The 27,913-nt window shown below is 46.3% G+C and overlaps 1 protein-coding gene across 1 annotated transcript in view; it reads left to right on the plus strand.

Moving 5' to 3' along the window:
• The window catches only part of EGLN1 (egl-9 family hypoxia inducible factor 1), a 467,219-nt gene extending 448,538 nt beyond the window's left edge, over positions 1-18,681 (plus strand). Inside the window, exon 5 of the mRNA XM_069606938.1 lies at positions 17,423-18,681. Within this exon, the coding sequence (XP_069463039.1) occupies positions 17,423-17,484 (62 nt within the window). The 3' untranslated portion in view covers positions 17,485-18,681. The remainder of the gene's footprint in view (positions 1-17,422) is intronic.
• The last annotated feature ends 9,232 nt before the right edge of the window (positions 18,682-27,913 follow it).

Here is a 27,913-nt window from a genome sequence, read left to right on the forward strand (position 1 = left end):
CTGAACTTTTTCGCTTCATCCTTGATATGAGGCAGGTTGTCGCAGCTCCACCCTATGTTCTTATTCGGTGGAATCACCCGCAAGGATGGAGGTAAGAGGGCTATTTCCAGAATTTGAGGTATTTATTGATCGCACCTCGAGAGTTCAATTGAAATGCAGGGGAAGATGGGAGGAAGAGTTGGGGAGAACGTTTGAGGACAGAGTGGCAAGGTATAGTCCTATACCACAAAAAAGTCTCTAGAAACGCCAGGCTGCAGCTAATCCAACTCTACATTACACAAAGGGCATATCTAACACCAGCTGCAATAGCAAAATTCAAAAGGGCGAGTAAGCAGGCATGTCCCAAATGCAAAGAAGAGAATGCAGCACTGTTGCATGTGTGTTGGGAATGTCGGGTGGTGCAGGTACAAAGACCCAATTTATATACTAGCCAAACGAAGCATAGCCATGCAGTGGAAGGCTACTAAGGTGACCGGTGTCGATAGATGGTGGGAAGACCTGAGAAAATGGTCAATTGCAGAAATGGGAGTGTGGGAAAAGGCAGTGTGAGAACAAAAACGGGAACTTGGAACATATGCTCTTCAATGGCTTGCCCTAACAGTGACATTGTTTAGCCAAAAAGACAAAAAGAGAGTGATGGCACTACTTAAGAAGGAACCGTGGGAAGTGTAGCAGAGTAATAATAAAGTTAGAACTATATACAGGCAGTTAAGGGGGTTGGGAAGTTAAAAGGGGTACATTGGGAAGCAAACTTGATGTATATAATTATTTACATTGTTGTTTTTGTATTGCAAATACTAAAGATAATTTTTTTTTTTTAAAAGGCTGGAGGAAAGGACGGACCGTATGAGTAATTAAAGTTACCGTAGTGACTCGAGTACTCAGTCTCCTTTCCTCCATACGTTCCACCCGCCTTCTACCGCTAGTGTGCCAATGGCTGAGGAGCCAGGTATCTAAGCATCCGATGTGTTGAAAGGGGACTCAAGTGAGGTGCCGGAAGGCAGGGCCTCGGCGGGGTGTTCCCACGTGCGTGGCAGCGCCCCCACACGCTATATTAAATTTAAAGTGGAAGCTCAATATTTTGATTTGTACCTACAGACCCGCCAAGGTGGTTCGATGGTGTGCTCTCTCACGCTTACTTTTAGGTCAGATTTCACTGACTAAGATACTGGGTGGTGGCTCCCGAACTGGTAAATTATTTCCAAAATGTCCCGGTTTGGTTTTATTTTTTTTATAACTAAGGTCACCTTGCATTAGCTGGGACACTATGGTATTGCCATGGAATAGGGGCGGGGTAGGAGCTCCGGATCTGTAATTTATGTCTTGGCGGCTGTTAGGGAGAATTCTCTCTTTAGGCTGAATTTCCTAACCTAGTGAGTCCCCCAGCAGCTTTGCTGGATTTCTGGATTTTTTTTTCTCCTGCCAAGAGTGAGACTCTTTCTCCCACTCTTGGACATGATTTATGGTGTTCCTTTGACTGTTACTGTGTTTTCTGGGCTATGGGGTCCTTTACTCCATAGGGTTTCATGTGTTTTTACTATGTGTGTTACACAGCACCCTCTGTGCAGTAACACAAGGGTGTCATAGTGACACCCCACCATAGACTCCATACCCTGGGACTGACTACGGTCTCCCAGGGCATGTAAAGTCACCATTGGCTTTACTAGTTCCAAATTATTAACAGAAACCAGTACAAACCATCATATTGTGGACGTACTGGTCGGGGCAATTCGATTGCCCCGGGGTCTGTTAGTCAAAGGGGGCACGTCTCCGTCCCCCCTGATCGAGTTTTGGCTGGTGGCAGTGGATACTACTTTTTATATACGACCGCGAATATTTCCCTATGGGATTTTCCCATTGTTCGAGGCTACCAACTTTAATTATTTAATTCTCATAGCCTCGAACATACCGCCGGTTTATTTAATATTAATTCGCCGGTTGGTATTTTTTGCCAGGACTCTATTCTAAAATGGCGTTTGTGTTCACTTCTGTGACCCCAACCCAAGTCGAGCCCTTTGTTCCATTTTTTGGCAGGCTTCTCCACAGAAGCCTCCAAAAGTGATGCCACTCTGTCTGGGTACCACAGGGGGTGTGGGAGAGGGTTTTAGGCACCCTGGACTGAGTTACCTTGGTAACTCAAGTCGCACCCTTACCAATTAGCATGGTTGATTGACAGCTAGGCTGAGTGAATGGGGGTATGCTGCATAAAAGCAGGGCTTAGGGGACTGGAAAGTCGCCACAGGACCTGAGAATCCGACGAGGGAGAAGCTGAGCCGACCTACCACGACGACACCACCGGTGGAGCCCTGCGGAACCGACTCACCACTTCCCGACGACAGAGAAGATCTCCCGGTTGAAGAGGCTTCTTCCCCTGACTGGTGGGCACAACCAGTTTACCTTCTTTTCTTCGCACCCCAGACCGGTTTGTGGTCGAACTGCCCGTGCCAAGCACCCCGGCAGCCGGATAGCCACTCACCACTGAACCGCAAATCAACAGACCGCTCCTTGTACCTGAGAAACTCTGCGGCTGGTTTCTTCCCTGGCAGTGCAACAGACTCCTGTCTTCCTCCCCGACAAGATCCTCTCTTCCCCCGGACGAAGCACCGACTTGCAGCCCCTGCCAGGAACCACTGCCCCCGCTTTAGTGTTCTCACCACTTTAAGGTACCGTGTCCGCCAGGCCTCCCTTTTTAAAGATTGCTACAAGGTAATAATAACCCCTTAACCTTCTGGACTGGGCTGGCCGCCTTGACCCTCTAACTGGTCCCTTTCTTTGGTCCAACTCCTTTTTGAACCGTTACAAGACTTTTGTGCACTGCAACCGTGTGACCTTGGACACATTTCGTTTTGATCCTCTTAAAGCGGATCAGGCCTACTGACTCTGAATTCACGGTCTTACTTTGCCTTCCTCTCTTGTTGTGTTCGTGAAAAAGTGTTGGGATCTGTTTCAATTTATTCTCTGCTTTTCTCTCCCTTTTTAAAACGAATTATTAGAGTGCCATCTGCGTTAAGCGCTCACCGCTGTCTGAAAATAAGTGGGACTTTACTTAAGACTTGTCTAATATTCCTTTAAGGGAGTGTATATCTTTTAGTAACCGTGTTTTTGAATTGCTTACTATTAGTGCCTGTGTGTTTTTCTAGAAGTCGTTTTAAATAAATAATTTTCTGATGTTTGTTAATCTGCTTAGAATCACATGCTGTGCATAGGTCCGACATCCAGTGGTCACTGCGGAGTATTGCATTTTGTTTTTCGTAGTCGAAAAAGGGACGTCGACAAGGCGTGTCTGAAACACTATCCCTATAGTGACGTGCGTTGTACCCACAATCCCTCACGCGTCGAGGTCCCTCAGATTGTTTTTTTCCGCCCAGCTACTGGTCGCCTTTACGCGGAGCTCCTCGAGAGACATTGCAAATTTCATCTCCTCGACCTTTGGTCGTTTTCTCATTAATATTAAACACACACTCCCTCCCTCGACGCAGTTGTGAAGCTGTTGTCCGCCGAGCAAGATCTTCGACGGAGGGTCGAGCGGAGGAGATCTTTCGGCGTTGCCGAACACGTGGCCTGGCCTCGCAGGCCATATACAGTAGGGAGAGTGGGGTCGTGGGACATCTCTGGTTCTTTTCTGAGAATGCCTTTCCCTTTCCCCTTCCTTTCCCTTGGGGTGGTTATCACGATTTATTACCTCGGCTATGGAGAGGACTCCCTTTAGATTTTGCCCGCTTTGCAAAGGCAAATTTACTTGGAAGGACAAGCATTCACGGTGTAACCGCTGCTTGCCCCTCGATCACAAGGAGGAAGGTTGCGCGGCTTGTCGGCTTCTTAAGCCTAAAACTCTAAAAGACCGTAGGGTTAAAAGGTGGGCGGCCTACGCGATGTCGAAGGCCGAAGGTTCACCCGCCGCTGCTACCACCGACAGTGACGAGGAACGCGATAACACGACCTCCGCTACGGAAGTCGAAAACCCCTCTAAGGAGCGCTCGCACGCTTCGTCGTCTGTCCCCGGCCCCGACGGGCTCGGCTCACGCCCTGCTTATGGGGATGAACACCCCGGCGACATTGACGCACACAAAAACACACTTAAGCACACAACCCACGGCTCTTCTTCGTCTAAGACGAAGAGAGCTTCAGCGCCCAAGGAGACGCAGGTTCCACCGGCGGCCTCCTCGGACCGTTCGGGTTCGAAGCCCCTCTCGCAGCCGCGACCAGCGACTGGGCTTTCGGCAAATAAGGGCGCCACCCCCAAACCTTCGGCCGGCGCGCATCAACAAAAGGCGCATTCCGCCGTGGAGCGATCGACACCCGTAGCGTCAAAAACGCAAGCTTCCGCCGACAAACGAGTCGCCGACAAACAAGTCGCCGAGAGCTTGGCGAGGATCGTTGTAGCCGACGCCCAGAAGCGTACGCCGAAAGTCACGTCGAGCGCTACGCACAAGTCGAAAGACACGCCGAAAAAGCCCGAAGGAAGGCAGGGACTACCCCCTTCAGTCGGGGGGTCACCCAGCACACCTGAAGGTTTTTCGGAGGGCGACGGGACACTTTCCTCGACGCTTTGGGAGAGGTTGAGCCGTTTCCAGCTAGATGACTCTATTTTTCCCCCGCCAGACCGCTCTGGGGTACCCCATGAAACCATGGAAAGACTCCACCGCTGTATGGAGAGGATGGAAAGGTTTATGAATACCCAGACCTCTCAAACTCCCAAGAGGACTAGAGAAGGGCCTCAGGAGGACCCCAGGGCCAAAAATCCGAGGCTAGTCGATCCCCAGGTGGACACAGCCTCAGACTTCCATAATGTATACGACCTCACTGGGGAGGAACAATACTTGGAGGAGGAGGATGATTTCATGGACGATGAAGGACAGAACCAGGAGGAATGTCTGGAAGACAGGCCAGACATTATAGAAAAAGGCTTCGGAGAAAACACAGAAGGACCTTCGCACCCCTGGCAATCCCCATCAGTATATTCCGACACTGATGTCCTAAACCTAAATCCTCCTGACAATTCACCGGTTAGGAACACGTCTCCAATTGACGATCAGCCCACTTTCAATGCACTGTTGCGCAGAGCAGCAGCACATTTCGAACTGGACACTGGGGAACTCTCTCCAGAATTAGACTTTGTGGAAAGAGTAATTAAAGAGAAACCCCCGGTCAGCCAGACCATTCCCCTCGTAGCTTCAGTGAAGAGAAGAATCATCCCTTCGCTGGCCACTCCCGCATTGATCAGAGGGGTCAATTCGAGAATTGAAAAACTTTTCACTCCTTCTCCCTCAGACCCGCTCTACATTAAGGGACATTCCATTCCGGATTCCCTAGTAGTATCTAATACTAGAAAGCGGGCAGGGGTACCACTTTCCACCAGTGAGGCACCCCCTGACAAGGAGGGCAAAAGGCTATATGCCCTCGCAAAAAGAGTAACTTCCTCGGCTGCCTTCTCAGCAAGAATTGCGAACAACAATTCTTTGCTTGCTAGCTATGCAGACGCGCAGTGGGCCAAACTGCGCAAGGACGCCGAGGAAGCACCGGAGCCTTTACGTACACGCCTACTTTCAACTATTGGCGAAGGAACCCAGGTGAACCAGAGCATTGTAAAAAACTCTCTGGACGCGGCAGAAACAGCGGGACGTTCCCTGGTGCAGGGAATACTCCTAAAACGCCATGTATGGCTGCGCAACTCAGGGTTTAAACCGGAGACACAGGCGTCTTTAATAAATAAACCTGTGGAAGACTCTAACCTCTTCGGGAAAGCGGTTTATGAAGCTCTAGAGATGGCTAAAAAAAGAGTTCGATACTATCAAGACTCTTGACCAAATCTCTAAGCCCACTACCAGACGCGGCTATGGCAACAAACGCCTTTTTCGTGGCCAACGCCAACAACAACAAAGTCAGCATCAACAATACCCTGCCACCAATTACCAGACCAATAGTGGGCAGTACAGCCAAAGAGGCCAACGCCGGGGTAAAGGGAGAGGTCGGGGATCCACCCCCAGAGGCTCCCAAGCCCCCAACAACTCCAAGTGACGCGAAGATTCGCGTCCCCTCCCATGCAACACCGGTCGGGGGCCGGATAACATCCTTTCTTCCTGCATGGGAGGAGGTAACGTCAGACCGTTGGGTACTTTCCACCATAGCCCACGGATACTGTATCGAATTCAACAGTTCCCCATCCTACAGACCCCCGAGGGGACGTCGCATGACACCGGAACATCTTGCCATCCTTCTCCAAGAAGTACAACAACTGCTGGAAAAAGGAGCCATAGAGGTCGTGCCTCTATCTCAGGTAACGGAAGGTATTTATTCAGTGTACTTCCTTGTACCCAAAAAGGATCTAGCCATGCGCCCTGTATTAGATCTGCGCCCAGCGAACAAGTTTATCAAACCCCAAAAGTTTCGTATGGTAACCTTACAGGAAGTGATCCCACTGCTTTCTCAGGGAGATTACATGACAACATTGGACATGAAAGATGCATACTTTCATATTTTAATGTTGCCAGCGCACAGAAAATACCTCAGGTTCATGATAGAGGGCAAACACTACCAGTTCAAAGTGCTACCCTTCGGCATAGCATCAGCACCAAGGGTATTCACGAAGGTGCTGGCAGTGGTAGCGGCCCACCTGCGCAGGTTGTCCATCCCAGTTTACCCTTACCTCGACGACTGGCTCATAACAGGGGATTCTTACAGAACATGCTTCTCCAATACCCAAAAGACGGTAGACCTTTTGTTCCAGTTGGGCTTCTCCATCAACGAAAAGAAGTCCAGTTTAGACCCCAGTCAAATCAAGCAATTCCTAGGGGCTCTAATTCAAACAAAGGACGGCCTCGTCTTCCCCTCCAAGGAGAGGGTCCAAAACATGCTGTTTCAGATCCCTCAATATGTGACCGGTCGAGAGGTGACGGTACGCAAAGCAATGCGCTTGCTAGGAATGATGGCGTCGTGTATTTATTTGGTACCTCACGCGCGCCTGCGCATGCAAGAGTGGCTCAACAGCCAGTGGTGTCAGGCCAGCGGACTATGGGAGGATCTAGTGGTGGTCTCGCAAGCCTTGGTTCTCTCGCTACGGTGGTGGACAAAAGAAAACATGGAAAAAGGGAAACCCTTTGCCACACCCGTGGCGGAAGCCACTCTAACCACAGACGCATCCCTCACAGGATGGGGGGCGCACCTATCCCATCAGACTGCTCACGGAGTGTGGACTCCAAACGTAGCATCCAAACACATAAATCTACTGGAGCTACTAGCTGTGTTCAAGGCGCTAAGAGCCTTCCAGGAACACCTACAAGGCAAAACAGTAATGGTCCTTACAGACAGCACCACAGCCATGTACTACATCAACAAGCAGGGGGGCACCCACTCTCCAGGCCTGTCCAAGCTGGCCCAGAATATATGGAAGTGGGCATGTTCCTACTATCACTACATGTACCCGGGGAACTCCATCTGCTGGCAGACAGACTCAGCAGAGATTTCCCCCTGCCCGAAGAGTACGAATGGCAACTGCACGAAGACATTGTCTTCGACGTCTTCACACAATGGGGATTCCCAGAAATAGACCTGTTCGCAACCCTGGAAAACTCACAATGCCTAAGTTACGCCTCCAGGTACCCCCAGAACCAATCCAAGGGGAACGGTCTGTCGATGCAATGGTCAGGGAAATTTGTTTACGCTTTTCCCCCGACTCCCCTTCTCAACAGGGTGGTGCACAAGATGCACCAGGAACAAGTAACCTTGATACTAGTGGCCCCAATGTGGGCCCGTCAACCATGGTTCGCTCACTTGATGGAGATGTCTCTATCTCCCCCAGTGAGACTCCCCTGCCCGTACAACATGCTGTCTCAGGACAAGGGCAGGACTCTGCATCCATGCCCCCAGAACATGAACTTAGCAGCTTGGCTCCTGAAATCATAGAGTTCGGACATCTACAGCTCCCGCAGAGATGTATGGACATCCTCAGGGAAGCCAGAAAACCTAACACTCGCCACTGCTATTCTAGCAAGTGGAAAAGATTTGTCATCTGGTGCAGGAGTAAAAGCATCAACCCTATTGACTGCTCTCCCACACATGTTGTCCTATACTTGACCCACCTTTGGATTCAGGTCTAGTGTTTAACTCCATTAAAGTCCACCTAGCGGCACTTTCTGCATACACCACTTCCCAACTCAAGGTGTCGTGGTGGAGGATCCCTGTTATAAAAGCCTTCATGGAGGGAGTAAAGAGAATACACCCCCCCGATAGCTGGCCCAGCTCCCGGATGGGACCTTAATGTGGTACTTACCAGACTCATGGGCTCTCCATTCGAACCCATGCACAAAGCATCTCTTAAACACCTCACTCTTAAGACTGCTTTTTTAATAGCTATCACCTCCATCAGGAGAGTAAGTGAACTTCAGGCTCTTTCTATTCTAGACCCCTTCGTTACAGTTCACAGAGATAAGGTGGTTCTACGCACTCACCCTAGGTTTGCCCCGAAATGTATTTCTAAATTCCACGTAAACCAATCTATAGAACTACCAACGTTCTTTCAAAATTTTTTCCAATTTGGGAGAAAGGACTCTGCACACACTAGATGTTCGCAGAGCGGTCATGTTCTACATGGAAAGAACCAGACCACTGAGGAAGACTAATCAGTTCTTCGTCTCGGTGGCAGCAGGAAGAGAAGGAGATGCGATTTCAAAGTCCACTATTTCTAGATGGATTGTTCAATGCATCACTCTCTGCTATACTCTTGCTAAGAGAGAACTGCCCTTTAGGCCAAGAGCACACTCTACTCGAGGCACGGGGGCATCCATAGCATTCATTGCAAATGTTCCCCTTGAGTCCATCTGCAAAGCGGCTACCTGGAGTTCTGTGCACACCTTTACAAAACACTACTGTCTAGATGCACACTCTAGATCTGACTCCCAGGTGGGACAGGCAGTATTACGACACCTTTTCTCTACTGTTCCTTCTCATAACCCACCGCCAACTCCGGGTACTGCTCGCTAGTCTATGCACAGCATGTGATTCTAAGCAGATTAACAAACATCAGAAGACAATGCATTACTTACCGTAAAAGCATTTCTGATGGTTGTATCTGCTTAGATTCACATGCGCCCACCCTTCCTCCGCGCTCGGATGGAAGGAACATAGACTTCCTTTATATCTCTCTCTCTCTCTTTTCTGTACTCACTCACGTATAGAAGGCTCCGTCAGGGCAGAAAAATACAAACAGAGGGACCTCGACGCGTGAGGGATTGTGGGTACAAACGCACGTCACTATAGGGATAGTGTTTCAGACACGCCTTGTCGACGTCCCTTTTTCGACTACGAAAAACAAAATGCAATACTCCGCAGTGACCACTGGATGTCGGACCTATGCACCGCATGTGAATCTAAGCAGATACAACCATCAGAAATGCTTTTACGGTAAGTAATGCATTGTCATCTCTTTTACACAAAGCCCTGGTCAGTGTTTACTTGTACTATTGTGTTCTCTTGACCTATTGTGAATACTCTGTATACTGCCTAACTCTTCTTGAGGGAGGTCTGACTGCTCAGCCACAGCTACCAAGTGAATCTGTGTGGTACAGACTGCTACCAAGTGGGTTAACTGCCAAACACCTGTAGTCCTAAATCTTTTGCAGTGGTCCCAGAGGGAACTGCACAGGTTTCTGCCTAACAGCTGCTCAACTTCATGTTGTGTTTCTGCTGGGCTCTGTCCCATTTCCCCCATGTGTGCAGATTGAGAGATGCTCGGTGCACCCTTTCTTGCTGCAGGGTACGCTGGTTTCTATGAAAGTCTATGATCTGTGTACATTTTATCCTGTGGTCTGTGAGATACAGCGTGGAAGAGAGTTCTTAAACGGTTGCAAGTGACTGCCTCTTACGCGCCAATGCTTTCACTCCGAGGTATAGAGGTGCTGCATCCGACGGGCAAAAGTGTTATAGTTCGGATTGAAGGCCTCTGGGTATCGGACACATGCCGGACCTACATCCGGAAGGGGTCTTTGTATCACAGGATCAGTTTGATGCAAAGGTTGGGGGTGATTTTCACGTTGTTTCCAGTATTTTCATATATGGGTTGCTTTTTAGAGCTTGGCAGCGTTTTCAGGTGCAACAGGTATACTTACCGCTCCTGCAATATCTCCCAAACTCTGCGTCAGCAACATAGGTAGTTTCTTCCATTAATTGTATGATCCAGCGGGACACCGAGAGGACGAGACTGCAATGTGGGAAGGGGATGTTGGTGTTCCTTTTTCCGAAGAGCAGTGGAGTTCATGCACGAGCAGGCATGGGGGCGGGGAGGCAGTGAACACCAGGCTTAAGATTCTGTTGAAGACCCTGCATAGACTGTATTGGACTCCACCTCGTCTTCAAAGGATTGGTCCCACTGAGGAAGGTCGGTGTCATAGCGGGAGGTTCGTCTCATTTATGAATTCACAAATGAGATGACCTGTATATTGAATGCATGCAATGAATCAACATTGAAAAACATTTGTAACCTACAAAGTTGCATAGATACTGAAGTAAACCGATGTATTGACTCAGAGCATCACAGAATTGTGTTCAATTGGAAAATACAAATAACATTGACTGGAGCGCACGGCCCAGGATACCTGTAAACTCTTTATTTAGCATTATTTTATTGGGCAGCCTCAATAACAAGAGTATGCAATCTGTGTAGCCCCATAACATGTGTTCAAGCTACTAAGGAAACTCGCCATCAGTTGTTTATGCATCATTAGCTTGACTGCAATATTACATCACAAAGTCCCGTATGAACTATTATGTTGTATGTTGCTGTCTGCCAAGTTTGCCAAAGGGATTGTAAACTGTTGATTATTGGTATGTTGCTGGCGAGGCGATGTATTCTGGTAAAGTGGATCACTTCTGCAGCTCCTGTTTCAAGCTCTTCGCTGCGGCCTGGGGCCTGGTTTGGCCAGGTGGACCATGATTATGGCATGCTCTATGCAGCACTGAATAGCCCGTAAGACATTTGGAGCCCTCTGGTAGCATACATGGGTGCCCGACACTCGGGAGGGGGTGGGCAGGGAGTGGAGTCTCCGGTCCCGGGGAAGGTGAGTGGGTCGGTAGACATGAGACGGGGACCTTGTAGCTTGCAGGTGGTGGACAGCGATTGAGCGTGCCGTAGCTATATGCTGGGGACCAGAACTGTTTTTTTAAATCTTTTTATGTGATGTCAGAGGGGGTGGTGGGCCCGTGTATGCTCCTTGAGTACCACAGCCAATGTTTTATTCCCGTGTGTACCTATTCTGGTGTCTGAATGAAGTGAACCTAATACTTTGTTTTATTTATTTAAACTACAGTGATCTTAAAATTACATGGGGTGCAAATCCAGGTAGTCCCCGTTTTTGCACTCTTGTGGCCCTTTTAATTTTTAAAAATCTGTTTATTCATCTTTAATTTGTTTAGAAGCCACCATCGATGCAATTAATGGGGATGATTGAATCTAGATTTCAACTACTGCAAAATGCCAGATTACATCTGCCTACACAGGAATGGGCCAAGGTACAGTGGTCTTTAGCAGTAAATGACAGAGATCTAGTGGTTGTGAACCTGAAAATGGCCAGAGGGCTACAATGGGGGGAATCTACAGAATCGACTATTCACCCCCCCTCACCCCAAACTACCCAGATGACTATAATGAATGGGTTCTTACAGGGACAGGGGGCATATCTACATGACTAGACAGATCAAGGAGCATTGTCAGCAGCCCAAAACGTTTATTATTTGATATTTGTATAGTGCCTACTTCCATTGTTATAGTTTTGAAGCGCTGTGAGTTGGAAGACCCTTCGAAAGACCATAGTCTCTGCAAACATGAACATAAAATGTGCATTACATTGCATGCAAATAGTAATTAGAATGAGGGGACTTCAATTACTAGCAGAGATGACTAGTTTAAAACATTATCAAAACCATGCAGATCATTGTGTTCAGGTGCAGATGACCGCTATGTCAGTAACTATGTGACAGCTGGACCAAATTGTTCGTGGCATTTGGCTGTATTCTATGCGCAACCCATAGAATACAGCATGGCAATGGGTATTATTGAATCATATGGGGATTATAGAATGGTATTGTAGAATTGGAATGGGTATTATAGGGGGAAATGGGTATTCTAAATACCCCAACTATTAGTACAGAGGTCTACAGTTGAGGGCTCTGCAGAACGCATGCACACTGAAAACCTGCACTAAAATGCACAATTGTCAGCAGACAGCCCCCCACCCTCGCGCCCCTCCACACCCCCCCTCCCCCAAATCCTGCCTCGGCCATTAGCAGCCATTTACACTACAAGAGAGAGGAAGGAGGCTGCTTGGATGTCTCTCTGAAGTACGTGGGGTGCTCGCTGGATTGTGCTCTTACGTTTCCAACTTTTACACAAGTTGGTAAGACGTCTTGGGGGAAATGTCAGAGAAGGAAGAGAGCAGAAGTACTCCACGCCCACTCCTAATCTGGGCAGCTGCTGTGTGCCTTTTGTGACCACAAAAGCAACGGTACGTCGCCCATCCTTTGTCTCATACTTAATCGGCTGAGAAATGTAAACTGGGAATGTACAACAGAGCAGAAGCTTCCAGCTCCCCAAAGAGTGAGCTAAAAGGCATTTTGTAAATGCCTAGGCTACTGTGCAAGGTGGGAGTAAGGTTGGAGAATGGCGCACACACACACAAACTTGAGGCACTGGCATCATATGATTGGGTTCTTACCTTTTCCGACCTTTTGCCATTTTATGATCGGGTCCAAATGGTGGCGCGCGTGCAAAGTGTCTGTTACTACGAGATTGAAGCAGCTAGAAATCAAGTAACATCAACATTTGTGTTGTGTAGTACTTGGACATGTACTAGAATTGTTAAGTTGTTTACATGGCACTGAAATCCTATCGGACCAAAGATTAAAAAGAAACTGCTCTTCAGGACAGACACCACTGCAGTGCTGCGCTCCATTAAAAAAAAAAAGCAGGTAGGTACACTCTATCTATCCAAGTAGGCTGGGGAGATGGACCTGTTTTTTCTAGTGGAAAATCCCTGTAGAAGCAGAACCCTGCCCTTGGCTTAAAATCACACTGCAGATGTCATGAGTTCATACACGCACATGGAGGGATTGTAGACTCCAATAACGTAAAAACAGATTTTCAAGGTTTGCAAAACTCCACAAATTGGTTTGTTTGCCAAAAAAGAAAACCTATTCCACATATTTACTTCCATACACCCACAGCAGGGGTTAGTGGGCATTGCACTGCTGATTAGTTGGTAGGTGACATTTGCTGATGCTTCTCAACCAATTCCATTGATTTACAAATTGCCACTACAGTCACACATGACATGACGCTCGTTCCACCATGAGCATGACAAACGTGGCACTGTCCTTCTAGTGTATCAGTAGAACCGCACACCAAATTGCATACACAACAGGCACCTCCCGCGCTATCAAGTAAGAATCGTGCTACCCAATCCACATTGACTTTAGCAGTTGGGTTTCTGACGTCTCAGTACTGTCATCAATTTGGCAGCAAGCCGAAAATTAACAGCCTATAAGAGGGGCAAGCTAACCAAAAACTAGGTTTTGCTATTTCAATAAATGGAAAAGCTCTGCAATTTGGTTCATTCAAATAACACCAACAACCTGCGCTTTCATGAAAGACATTGGTCTACTAACATAAGCACCCATCTGTTACGGGAACAATATTGGTTTAATCTCGCAGAATTTACTTGTACCACTTCACAGAACAGATGAACATTGTGTTGTCGTTGTCATTTTATATAGTGCCATTTCCCCATTTGTATGGCCTCAATGGGTTTTGCACACATGGTGAAAGGTCCCTGCAGTGCAAGGCTTCGAGGGGATTTAAAGAGTGACCACCTCCACTCTCTTGGATGGAGTTGTGGACTTTGGCCTGCGTCGCATCTAGAGGGGACTTTGAATGCTAGCATGCCCGCCCTTAGATGGAGTTGTGAATATTAGCATGTCTACATTTGGACAGAATTGAGAATGTCAGCCTGCATCGCATCTAGATAGGACCATGAGTGTTGGCATGCCCGCACCTAGGTTAAAGCTGAATGCCAACATACCCACACCTAGATAGATTTGTGAAATATTAGCATGCACCGCATCTAGATAGGACTTGGAGCGTTAGCATGCTCGCACCTATGCGAAACCTGAAGACTAGCACAGGCCACACCTGGAATTGTCGTCGCATCTAGATGGGATTCATTGAAGGATAGCAAGCCCGTGCCTAGATGAAACTTGAATATTGGCGTGTGCCAGACTTGGAATTGTGAACACCAGCCTGCGCAGCATCCAGATAGGGTTGTGAATGATAGCATGCCCACACCTGAACAGATTTCTAGACGCTGGCTTGCGCTGCATCTGGACGGGACTGTGAATGTTGGCTTGCCCACACCCGGATAGAATTCTAGACATTGGCCCACGCCGCATCCAGATATAGTTGTGGGGGTCAACTGGTGCCACACTGGGACAGAACTGCAAATGCTAGCATGCCAAAGGTCAGGTAACCCGCTAACTAATATAAGCTCAAACTCTGCATACTTATCTCACTCGAACTCACACAACCATCTCTCGCACAACAAGCCGCACGCACTTCACAACACTGCAACAACACATAAGCCGGACCAACGGCACACGCGGCCTATCACAGACCCGATACCCGCACCAAAGCTCAGCATCTGGTGTATACGGAGTTGAAGGTGCCAACAGAACACCACTCCTCTCACTATCCTACTCCCTCCACCTTACTAACCCAACCCACCTTATATACAGATCCGCCAGAGCACCTGGGGACCAATTCCGTTGGTGACGGTGCACGGTACAAATACCTTTTTAACATTTAACACTCTCCCGCTCCCATCGACCGAACAGCCCCTCTGTTAAACATGGTTTTACACAGGTTCATACGCCCATTTTTCAAACCTATCAACAAATGCGATTTGCATTTGTCAATTAAGGTAGCCTTACTAATCACATAGAGAACATATAAGGAAAGTTAGTTACAAGTCTTCATTTGATAAATTCAGAAAAAACATAAAACGTTGTAAAATAAATTGTGCGGTAATCCAAGTCTTGAATTTACAATTTTCTTAGAGGCACAGTCTTCTGTGGAATGAAGTTTACTTACTCTTGCATTGTGACATTAGCAAGACTAACCAATTTGTCATATCTTATAGAAGGTCATTTTACAGTGGCTGGGGCAGTGAACCAAGGCGTAAAACGGTTATGCCTTTCTTTACTGCTCTGGGACATATTCTTCCCTTTTGAAGGTGAAGAAACACGAAGCCGAAATTTGTCTTGCTTTTGCATTTCATCTTCAAACTGCACTTCGTTTTAATCGTGGGTGATATTTTCATGCAAAATCCATTGTTTTGATATCTGCAAAGTGTAATTTGAAGGCTACATTTACATTGATTTTACAAAACTGGGCGTAAAACAAAAGCGTAAATGTGGGTTTGCCCAATTTAACTCTTCACTTTTGAACTGCACCTTACAAAATTTTCAAATTGCATGCAGGGGACCCAACAAGCACCGAAGTGCTAACATTGGTAGTTCCCTTCATGCATTTTACAGATTTAATAAAATGATCCCCATAGTAAACGGAGTAAAGGTGAAGCTACCACAAAAGCTATTGTAGCTATATATATATATATTTTTTTTTTTTTGGCGAGTCCAGCAGTTTTATGTTTGTTTCAGACTGTTCAAACAACTCCTCCACCACACTACTTGGTATACGATGCACATCTTTTGATGCAAACTTCCATAGTAACATGATGGGTCATCTTATTTGGGGCAATAGATAGTGTAGGTAAAATAGGCACAGGTGCTACGTCCGCCCTGGGCCATGACCCAGCTTCCTCATCTAGACCTCTGACTGAAAAGAAAAGTACCTGTTCGAACTCTTTGTTCTGTGTGAGAGGTTTTAAAATGTGGCAGCCTCCATTGCAGAAAGGTAGATTCTGCTGATTACCTATGAACTCGGCCTTTTAAACCTCTACACTCGAACTGTCACCATTCCCGCAGCCAGTTTAGTGTGCAAAAATTGATTTCAACCATCTAAAAATGCTCCTTAAACTGGAAGCTCTACAAGTGTGTTGGGCTCCACTTAGTATCCCTGTACACCCAAACCCATGATTGTAGGTTAGACATGTAATGCCTTCTGATATATTGGTTAATTTACGAGTGTATTGTATGTGGTAAGTGTACTCCCTAGATAACCTTGATTTCTTGGATGCTGAGAAGCAATTTGTCAAAGGTTTGGTATGGTTTGCCCAAGCTAGCTGGTTGCATTAGAAGACTAAATCGCCTTGTGCTTTCTCTGTTAAGGGTTTAAAAAAAGTACACCCCTCTCCCCCAACCACCCTTACCCTCGAGGAAGCCACTTGCAGACCTTCTTGAACCAAGTGAATGAGTAGGTTCATCCACCGGTTTGCATCTTTTCTTTACTCGAAACTGTGCTAATTGTGGTTTGCATAGAGTAGTATTCCAGTTTCAAACGGATATTTTAGCCCTTACAAATGAAATATTTGCATTACAAAAGCAGTTCATAGCTGCAAAATGTGTTCTATTCCTGCACAGCATTCACTTCCAAAGAAAGGTGCTTGCTGCTGTGTCGTAAGGTGGTTTGTCAAAATGTTATTATATTGGTAGTTGTCAAGCAGGTGTGCAATTCAAGGGCAGAGAAGTTGTACAAGCGAAAATAGTTTGCTGCCTAATCATGTACATTTACTTCTTGTTGAAAGAAATTGATTTACAAGAACCTTCTCGTAAAACTGTACTATTACTTCAGTATGTATCTCGTACTTGGAACACTCACTATTCCAGTAAATTAAACTTTTATTTCATTTGACCACTGAAACCATCAAAAGCACCTTTACACAATGATCAAAAAATTCATGCATATAGTCATCAAATAGTGCAAACAATCATTTGACCATTACATAGACTGAAAAATAATTAAAATGGGTAGTCCGAATAAAATTAATAGCTAATGAAATACCCCCACTCACTATTCAATTGGGGGTTTTCTTCCCTTTCTAATTCAGTAGAGTCCAGTTATGTTATCTAACTTTATCATTTATTTCTCAATTGTGGCTGGTGTTTTAGCAGTCTAATCATACTTGTTTAATGGCACTCTTGGCTAGTCAGATGTTTGGTATGGGGTTGGGAGGGTGTCTCCTTTACTTTGCCAATGATGGGACTTCAGTTAGGAACCCAGCTTTGGTAAAGTACTAGTCGATAGTCTTCGTTACTATAGGTTCATAATCTTCCTTTTCTCTGATTTGAGCAATGCTTTCTGTCTGAAAGGTGTAGTTCAGCTTGTTTTCCTCCATGAAAGTGGTCCATCTCTAGAGGAAAGGCCAGCAAGATTTTGAAATTACCTCTAACTTTGTACTAATTATGGTTTTCTCTCCTCTAGGTGAAAAGGGTGTGAGGGTCGAACTCAACAAAACTTCAGATCAAATTGAAAAAGAAGTCTAAAGCCTTTGATCGAGAAGAACTCTACACTTATTCTAACAATGGATCCATGAAGCTCCCAAGATACCTTTTAAATGTGAACAAAAGGATTTAAGTAAAATGGATGGTCAATCTGCATTATAAATGGAACTCATGGTGTTCGTGTGTTTAACAGATGGAAAGATTTGAACTGCCGAGAGATGTTTCTGCATGATTGACTTCCAGACTGCAACTGTTATTGTGAAGTTTGAGCACTCGGTGAAACAACGTCGCAACGTGGACATGAAATAAGTGCCCTACACAGATTTATCCATGATTTTACTGTGCAGGAATTGTCATCCAGCCTAATCTTATTCACCGCCCCCATTTTTCTATTAAGTAAATTAGAACTGCAAGTGCTTTTTTTATGACCGGGTACGCTTTTTTCAATATTGGGTATGAAAATACAGTATTGGCCTCCAAAATGCATTGCTCTATTTTTGTAAAGATATTCACTCTGTTCTCTTTTGCCATGAATTACCTTACTGACTTAATGCAGTGATGCCCATAGTTGGATATGTATCACTCTAATGCTTTGTCATCAAAAGTAAAAAAGGAGCACTTTAATTACCAAGTGATTGTTTATATGCATTTTGATCTTGTTTGAACTATAAAATAGCTGCTTTTTTTGTTTCACTACTAAAATTGAAAGGACAAAATCTTGTGCTGAATCCTAGTGATATGTAATGAAATTGAAAGACAAGGTTTCCAGCGGTTTTGTTACAGGAATCAAATAGTATTTTTCTTTTGCTGTAGTGAAATGGTCAAGCCTGCAAGCTTGAAAGTTTAAGACCACCAATTCACATTTTTTCGTTGAAATGCAGGAGTCAAAGGCTAATTTACCTGCTAAAATTCCAGCTCTACATTCTGCTAACTGCTTCTCAGAATTAAGTATTTGAGAAAACTATATACATAGATGACATTTGCAGGCTATAGAGCTATATTTTGGTGAGCAAAAACTGAAAGGTTAATGCTAACTGCTGTCTTTTGTGGGTGGGCAGTGGTTTCAGTGGTAAGCTTTTGTCATTGAAAAATGAATTTATCTCACAATGTGACAGTTTACACTGATGTTTAGAGACCTTGTTTAATACTATGTACAAGCCATGAAATATTTGATCACCTTTATTTATTTTGTTCTATTGCAAATTATATTCTCTGGAATAAAAGGCTTGAGATCTAGAATTACTGGAAACAGAATTGTCTGAAGACATTGCGTCATGGGCAAGCAGTATATGTGGTTACATTAAACTGTTAAATCAAGAAAATATATAGTGCAAGAGTTTAAAATTGAGTTAATATCAAATGAGGTGGCAGCATAAATAATCTGTGACCAAACAAGGATTTGATATTCTATGAATGACATGTTGGTGGTTTTACCTGCATTGCTTGTTGTAGTCTCATATGTTGGCTGAGCAATCCATGATTTTAATTTGTGCTGAACTTGCCTCACGTATTACAATCACAGTGATATTGTAAACTACTAACTTCATATTGTGAGACAATTTTAGATTGTCTATGAAACACTGGGCAATTTCAAGTATCCTGTTCTCTTGGTCAAAGGCATGAGGGTTCAGTATGATGCCTAATGGTTTCCTTTTATAAAGGAATATTTGATATGTCTCCTATTGTGCTACAAGAAAATGGAAGAAAACTACAAATTGGGGGTTGGGGGGAAATGGGAATGTATTTTAGGTAGAATGTGTCAATGTTAATCCCTGTGTCCTGCTTTGGTTAACCAGTGCTAAAATCGCAAAACAAATGACATATGAACTACTACTTTTACAGATGAGTCATCATGTTGTGATTTTGTTGCAAATATTGAAGTTGCAAGCCAGCCATAAAAGATGTACTCGCCACATCAATTCTATACATACACAAAGCACGACTTGTCTTACTCGCCAAGAGTCAAATATCACTAGCTAATGGCGAAAGCAAATTCTGCACCCTGCTACTACTTTCCATCTGGTTTTCTTAGATCTAGCATATTTGCTTCTCTTCCCCTAAGGATGCTGCTTATTTAAGAAACAGATTAATGCTGTACTTGGAAAACCTTTCCACCAGAATGTATCCTTTCAAGATGTAGCAAAACAATTTAGGGCTCTTTTCATTACTCTGGAGGGGGTTTGGAAGATATTACAACTTAGTTGCCTGAATAAATGTGGACCCTCATCCAAAACTCTGGATTCTCCAGATGCCGTTCTGTTAGTTCTGCATCAGGAATGCATGTGGGGATATCCTCACAACCTATTTCCAGCCAAAGTGGCTTCATACTTCTTTATGAACCATTCTTTCTGATCCCTCCTTCAAATGCAAGGAAATATTGTGCAGTCAAAGTAGAAAATAGTTCTGTCAGTATCGAGAATGTGTGAACTTTTTTACTGTTCGTTTTGGTCTTCACACTTCCAATGCATCCCCCTTTGTTTTGGATTGATTTTTCATTTTGTGAGGGTCCCCCCACCGATGGTATTCAGGCAAAGTTACCTGTCCCTTCCTATTAAAAATGCTTATTTAAATGTGTATAGGCAGTTAATGAAAGAATTACAATCAACAATTACAATAAATATTAAGGACCAGTTGTGCATTATTACAGGTATCGGCAATAGAGTACACAAAGATTCACCATCATCGTAGGTGTGGGATATCAACCACTTCGAATAAGCTTGACAAAACAGTCTCTATCCTGAGATGCATAGATATTGCAGTACATAATGTATTTGATTTAGTTATCAGTTGTTTATTTTAATTGGTTATTAATGCTATGAGATCAGTCCAAATATCTTTGGATCTACAGATTGGTTCTACAATTTAATATCACATGCTCGCCTGGCTGCAGCATTGCACTTAATGTGTTGACAATTAGTAAGGTATCCTGGAAGACCTATCCCATGATGCCTGGTTATCCTTGACTAGCCAGTAAGGCGGTGTAAAGCAGCATTCTCAGTTGTATTGTATTATGAAGCCTAGGAGCCATATAGCTAGTTTTTATCTCTGCACCAGCATCTAATTCGGGATGTCATGGCTTTTGGCCAACATTAATAAATGTGGGCATTCCCAAACAAGATGGAGAAAGCAGTGACTTGGCATATATCAGTTGCAGCCGTCAAGCGAGCATCTCTGTCCCTCACACAACAAATTAACAGAATGGTGCAAGGGTGGTGTTCATCAAGGCAACATAGATGTTCTCAGCCAGTCGGCCTTCAAAAGTACAATACATTCCTTTAGTCCCAACCTTCTAGACTTATTTATTTGTTTGCTTGTTGGTGCTTATACAGGAAATACATTCTGTTTCAAAGCGCCCAAAGGGCAGCTGGTAGGGTACATGGGGTATCAGTACAATTAAATACAAAAAATAGTCGGAAGGGACGGCCGAACCTACTATACCATGTGAGTATTCAGAACGTGCAAGTGCAGGAAGGAAGAGGGCATTGGGGTAGGTGCAGAGGTGTTCGTGTGCGAGGGTGAGCCACAGATGATGTGCAGGGTATGGTAAGTGCTATGCAGCCAGGAGCCACGTTGGGTGGAAAGTGCAACTCTTCAGTGCAGAGAATGTGCGAAGGCAAGTGTTGAAGGAAGACTGATGCTGGGGAGATTGGGTGTGAATGGTCAGGGACCCAGAAGATGCTTAAGGGTCCAAGACATAAATCAAAGCAACTGTGAGATTAGCAGGAAAGGTAGAGGAAAAGTGGAGAGTCTTGAGGTGTTATCGGAACTCCAGAAGGTCCGGCTCAAGACGCAGGAGAGGGAGGCTGTTCCAGAGAAGGGAGACAGCTGAGGAAAGCGAGCGGCCGCCTGCTCTCTTTTTAGCGTAACACTACACACAGAGTTGGTGCCAGAGGAGCGTAGAGGTCTAGAAGGAAAGTATTTGGTAAGAGAGTTGCCGATGGGGTGGTCCCTGGCCCCAGACAGCCTTGTGGATGATGCAGATGGATTTCGCTATAATCTGTGCAGTAATCAGGAGCCAGTGGAGGCTTTTTAGGGCAGGAGAGATGCTGTCCCTGGGCTTAAAGCCAAGGACAAGTCTTGCTGCTCCATTCTGGATTAGCTGAAGAGCGGTCGCAGAGTGGAAGAAGGTAGATTGAGGCTGTTGCAATAATGAAGCTTAGAGAACCGGGGCTCGCAAAACTTTGAGCTTCTGGGGGAAAGTGAGAAAGTTGAGAATTTCTTTGAGAAGGACGATTTGGAAGTGGGACTTCTTGGCAATGTCCTGGGTGTGATGGAGGAAGGATAGAGAGGAGTCAAAGATCACTCCAAGGTTTCTGGCTTCAGAAGAGGGAGCAGGGAGAGCCCAGGGAGGGAGGCCAGAGAGAAGGGAAGGAGGGAGCAGGGGTCCCAATCGAAAGGGTCTTGATGGCATTGAAGTGGGTGGTTGAAAAAGGGCATTAGTTGGATGGACAGGTAGGGTCTGCTGAAGGCTTTTTCAATAATGGAGTGCTTGAGGGAGGAGGGGAAAGAGTCGGTGGCGAAAGAGTGGTTGCAGAAATCAGTGAGTGCAGGGGCAAGAGAGCCAATGTTGTCCTTGAAAGGTCTGGACAAGCAGGGGGGTTCCTGTTTGGAAGCAGCCATCATAGAGCGGACAACTCTTGATAACTTCTACAGGTGTGACAGGTAAAGGAGGGGGAGTGTTCAAGGGGGTATGGGATGGGTTAGGTGGGTGAGTAACAAGGCTGTTCAGGATGTCCTGAATTCTGGTGATAGTGTGTGGCCAGTGCATTGCAGAGGGCCTGGGAAGGAAGAGGGGAGGACAAGACTGTGGAAGGGCTGGCTAGCCCCCTGCAGATTTTGAAAAGTTCTCGTGTGTTATTGGATGCACAGATACCTGTGCCTGAATGTGGGCCCTTTTCTTGGCATGGATGGCAAGTCTTCATTGCCTTTGGAGCAGGCGGCAAGCCAGTTTGTCAGAGGGTGAACCTGACGTTGGCCACTTCTGTTCTGCTGCTTGGCACCTTCATTTCAAGGCTGCAAGTTCGGAGTCATAACAGCTGTTATGCATAGAGGCAGGTTTTATGACTGGGTCAAGGATGCCAAGGGTATTGGTGATTGCTGAGTGAAGATCGCTGAGATCAGAGTTGGAGGTTGAGTCTGATGTTAGCAGGGATGAAGGTAAAGGCAGCAGCTGACACTCGTTTCATTGGGCGAATGTTTGAGAACAAGGTTGGCAGGGCTTTTCTGGGTGAGGTAGGAAGGCCAAAGGGACCCATGTGGGAGGAGAGGAGAGCATGGTCTGACCAGGAGAGAGGGTGACCAGACGGGGAGTGAGTGAGAGCTCGGACAGGGGTCCTGGTATACTCTTCCTGGCAAGACCCACTTATCTCATATCTGATCTTTGTTTCTTGTATAGTGCTCCAGTCCCTATTATTTCTGACTAGGGTTCCAGACCCTTTTATCCTTGGTCTCGTCTTTGGGTGTGGGTCCCAGATTCTCAATGGAACCTTTTAGTTTGTTTGGTTTACTCTCCTGCCAAACTTAGTGTTCCTTGTTTCCAATCTTGCTTTTATGCAGAATCTCTGGTACCCTCTACTTTTTATGGCTGCGGTTCCCAGAATTGCAATTGTCTGTAATAGCCTGGTACACTCTCCTGCCAAGCTAGGTTTTCACTTGTCATATATTCATTAGTCATGCACGTTTTAATGACTGGGGTATCTGCCCCTTTGCTTTTCCATATTCCTTTTAGTGTTTAAGTCCACAATACTTTCTGTCCCTCTTTCGGTTCTTTCTGTACTCTTACTTCCCATCCACGTTCCTCCATACTGTATGGGCGTCCCTCGCGGGGGACGGGAGACGGAACCTTTTTCACCAGAAAAAATCTTCCCCTTTAAATTTAGAGGCGCGCAGCCCGGGGAGCATGCGCTCGCCTGACTCCGGCCACCGGCGCCACTCCTCAGTCCACTTTTCTGCATCGACGGGAACGGGCGGCCGAATTCACCAGCGCTCCTGGGTTTGGCTTCGGCCATGTAATTCCACGCGCGGATACTTCTCTTCTGTCTTTTTATCATTCAGTTACCCGTTCTTCAGGTGTCACGCTCCTCCCTGGCGTATATCGACCTCTACAGGGTTCAGCAGGTTCCTCCTGCAACGGACTCTTTCCAACTTCAGACCCCCACGCCCTCTGTCTGTGTTGCTTTGGCCCAGAACACAGCTGGCAAGCTTGTACTGCGTGTGATGCGCTTTCCTCAGGGTCTCTGAAGAACTAGCCAGGTGGAGGGAGTCGCAGAGATCGCCGCCAGAGGACCTGAAGGACTTCGTCAAACATCATTCAAGCCCAAGGTAGGGCCCCTCTTTTCCAAAACACCCCGCAGGAGAGATTCCTTCCAAGGACTCGCGCGGGAGGAACCACCTAGGTTCTCTCACCAGCATGAGTACTGAGGCTAAGTCAGCTACCGGCCGAGGGGCCAGTGGATCCTCCCGGTGAAAGTGCTGAGGGACCGGAAGGTTCTTTTTTCCGGATTCTGTTTGTTTCTAGTACCAGCACACATACCGAGGCTAGTCCAGCTACCGGCCTCCAGGCCGAGCGGTCTCCGGATCCTTCCGGTATCAATGCTGAGGGACCGCAAGGTTCTTTTACCAGGGTTACTCCTGAGGGGCAACGCCCTGATACCGGCAAGGTCCGGCATCATGTTCAAGGGGGCGCCTTCACGCAGCACTATCGCCTGCTCTGCCGAGGGAAATGCACCTTCCGGGTCACAGCCTGAGGTGTGGGATAGGACTTTTGTTCCAACACCAAGCGTCTTGGGTGGGGTCTGGTCCAGAGAGCCTGGCACCACCACTTTGGCACGCAGCTCGACAAAATGGCCACCGCGCCAGAAAAGATGGCCGCTTGCCCGATACCCCTCTTGTGGAGCGGGTGGAGGAAGGAGTCACGAGGAGACTGGGGTCAACCAGGTGTGTAGCCTACAGTCTATCCATCAACGGCGCAGGGCAGGTTTCCCCTGCACCCCAGAGCGTGCCCCACCCCAAATGCCCTTGGCCACTCCGCCGGGGTAACAGAACTGAAGGCACCATGACCATGGACATTAGACCATGAACGCCAGGGAGGCCATCGATTGGGTAATGGGTCTACGGTGTGCTGGGGTGATGCATCTGCAGAATCGGCAGACATACACTGTGGGGTTCCGCAGGGCACATGACTATCCCAGCCCTATGTAATGTTTATATCAGACCCCTCTGTGACCATCTAGAACACATAGGAATACCATTTACGAAATACATAGACATTCAGCTGTTGATAGGTGAGTGGGAACTATGTAAAAGACTCTGGTAAATTGACTAAAACATATGGGGCCATCAGGTGCTGGATGATAACAAGCTGGATGTGCTTAAATAGTGCCAAAACAGAGTTTATGGTATATGGATCCAGGCACGCCAGGGCCAAGTTGGAACCTGGGTACAGACTTTTAAGGTGGAAGGCAGATGTATTTCTGTGTCAGATAAAGATGCTAGGTGTCTTTATGGAGGCCTACCTTGGTGCACAGGCACATGTGGATGGAGCTGTACACAAATCCTGTTACAATCTTAGAGCACTGAGACAGATCAAAACCCTGATAACTTGTAGGAACTGTGAAACCCTTGTTAGCGCTATTATGCAAAGACTGGATTACTGCAGCACACTACTCAGCGTCGCGAGCAAAGAACGTATCCCGAAGCTCCAAATGATACAAAGCGAGGCAATCGGGATCATCAGTAATATATCAAGAGAGCACATAAACAGCACAAGGAAAGAACTACACTGACTATCAGTACCCTTAAGTCTTTTTACGGAAAAGCACCATTGTACCCGAAACGGAACTTGGTACAATATGAACCAAGCAGGCCCTTACGCCCTCGTACCACCCAACGCCTAATCAACCCTCTAGTAAAAAGAACAAGGGGCAACAGCCGATCCTTCCCGGTACAGGCGGCTCATGCTTGGAATACTCTGCATGTAGACCTATGCCAGGAAAAAAAGCCATGATTTTCAGAAAACATCTGAAAACATTTTTGAATATTGTGGAACTGGAGTTGACTTATGTTTTGTCTCATTTCTTTGATACGTCCAGGTGTAAATGTGCGCCCTGATGCCTGCTGGCTTCCGGTGTGGTATAAACAAATAAAATAAATAAATAAAACACTGCCCCACCACCCCCAAAGCGAGTTTCACACTGAAATACACAAACACATGAGTAAACGGGACACCAGTGTAGTAAACCGCAAGTCTCAGAATCCCTTATCCAAGTGAACGTGCACCGCGTCCCATTCCAGGAAAATGCAAACTGCTCCTGACATTCTTCAGAAATCGGTACAGTGAAGAAGGCATTGGCCAAATCTAACACGGCATACCAAGTTCCCTCAAACTTCTGCACATTCTCGATCAGAGTAACTGCATCAGGGACTGCAGGTATTAACAGAGGAGTGTACAACTCATGGTAATCTACAGTCCTCCTGTAACTTCCGTCTGGCTTCTTAACCAGCCAGACCGGATTGTTCCAAGCCGTGGTTACGGGGCACAATACACCAGCTTCAACATATCCTTTAATCGTGTCTGAAATCTTTCTGCCCCCCCCACCCCCGAATACGATTTTGTTTCATTGATATTGTTTGTGGCTAATGGAACTTGCACCGGGGGAATCTTCAATTTCCCTACGATAACTGGGCCAAAGCACTCCCCTCCCCCCCGAACTGATAGTTTACCTCCCAATCCGAGAGTCAAACCTAATAATATATTTAGGTATCTGAACTAACACTTGATAAGTATCCCTTTTTAAATTGCCAATTTTCATATCGATTTTGGTCTGGACCGCAGGGGCCTCTTCCCCTCCCCCCAAAGCCTGTGATCTTAAAATGCTGTCCATTAAACCTTGAAGGAATCCCATATATCAATGAGGCCTCCGTCCTTGTACCAATTAAGGTGCAGACCTCTTGTATATTTCTCGATTGCCAAAATAACTTCACACGAGACCTTCTGTCTACCTTAATTCGGGCAGTGGTCACCGGAGTTTGAGCACAATCCTATTCAGACGTTGAATGCGTATATTTGGATTCCATTTCCCCATCGCACTCAACACTTTCCTCAAATCTGCGTAAGTCAGCTGGTATTCTGGGGACTCTTCGTCCTCCGCGTGTGGCGCGGAATGCATCTCATCCTTACTGGGCTTATGTACCTCCTGCCGTTTCACTTGCTTATACTGTTCCTAACCTTCCAGCCCTAGCTTCTTATATAACTGAAACATGTCCCTTGTCTTAATCCCACCAATGTCTTCTCGTGGCACCCCATATTTTAGTAGCACCAAAAACATATCCTTTTGGGATACACAAGAATCTCGGGTCTCAAACCTCTTCCCGGGGGGCTGTCTTTCACTTCATCCCCCTCTCTCATTCTTGTGGTCTTTCCTCAGACTTTTCCCATTCCCCTAGGTCTGCCAGTTGCCTGATTGCATCCACCACCTCATCCATCATTCTACTGGTCATTCCCACCAACGGGGTCATATGACATTCTTGTATGCGGGTGGAGCGGTTTCGAATGATAGCATTTCTAGCTGAGACCGATATGTTGGGGGTATCTAAATGAATTGCTTCTTTCATGGCATGTTCCCTCACTCTTTGTATGGCCTCTCTCAAGGTGTACCATTTTTTCTACTTGTTAGACCTGCCTGATGCGATCAGGTACTTGCGGTTACACCCCTGGGCCGCTAGCTATAATAAAGACATTTGAACCTCTCCCCCATTGTCCTCACAAGGAGGACCTACACACAATCTCCTGAATATGCGATTAATGCGACAATGGCAGAAACCTAGTGGCGTCCATGGCATCTACTTGTAGAACTGGCGCCCCTCCGTCAAATACTCTAACCATCCAAGTTAACAAAGACTCACCAGCCCTTTGTTTCAGTCGCCTAATGATTTTCCCAACCTCTTGGTTGGAATAATTCTCTAGCGTGGTCAAACACCCCAACCCCCCTACGGGATAATTGGGATTGGGACCAGCTTGTCTGCGCATCATTGGTTTGGATGTTCCCTCCTTCCGACCAGACTCTGGCCTGGATGATGCCTCCTGCTCTGAACCACTCTCTGTACTGGTACTGTCAAATACATCCCCATCCCATTGGTCAGTGTCCCAATCAACCCCTTTCAGAGGCAATCGTGGTCACTACCTTACGGGAGTTCACCCTCCCTCTTCTCTTTTGATATTCATATCTAGCAACCCTTACAGCAGCTCGCTCGGCTACTGCTTGATAGTTGCCTTATGATATAACTTCATCTGGAACTGCTGCATCAACACAATCTGTTTCTCAGCCGCCAGCTCCTTTTCCAATCTAAACACATTCGCCTGCAATTCCAGTCTGTTGATGCACTTTCAGAATGCATGCAACAGAATCCAGCCTCTTCTGCCTAAAGCCAACACGTTTTCCCTTTTTCCACAGGCACCTGTTGCAGTCAACCC

Source organism: Ambystoma mexicanum, chromosome 4p, assembly GCF_040938575.1.
Source record: "Ambystoma mexicanum isolate Mex_15411 chromosome 4p, UKY_AmexF1_1, whole genome shotgun sequence".
NCBI lineage: Eukaryota > Metazoa > Chordata > Amphibia > Caudata > Ambystomatidae > Ambystoma > Ambystoma mexicanum.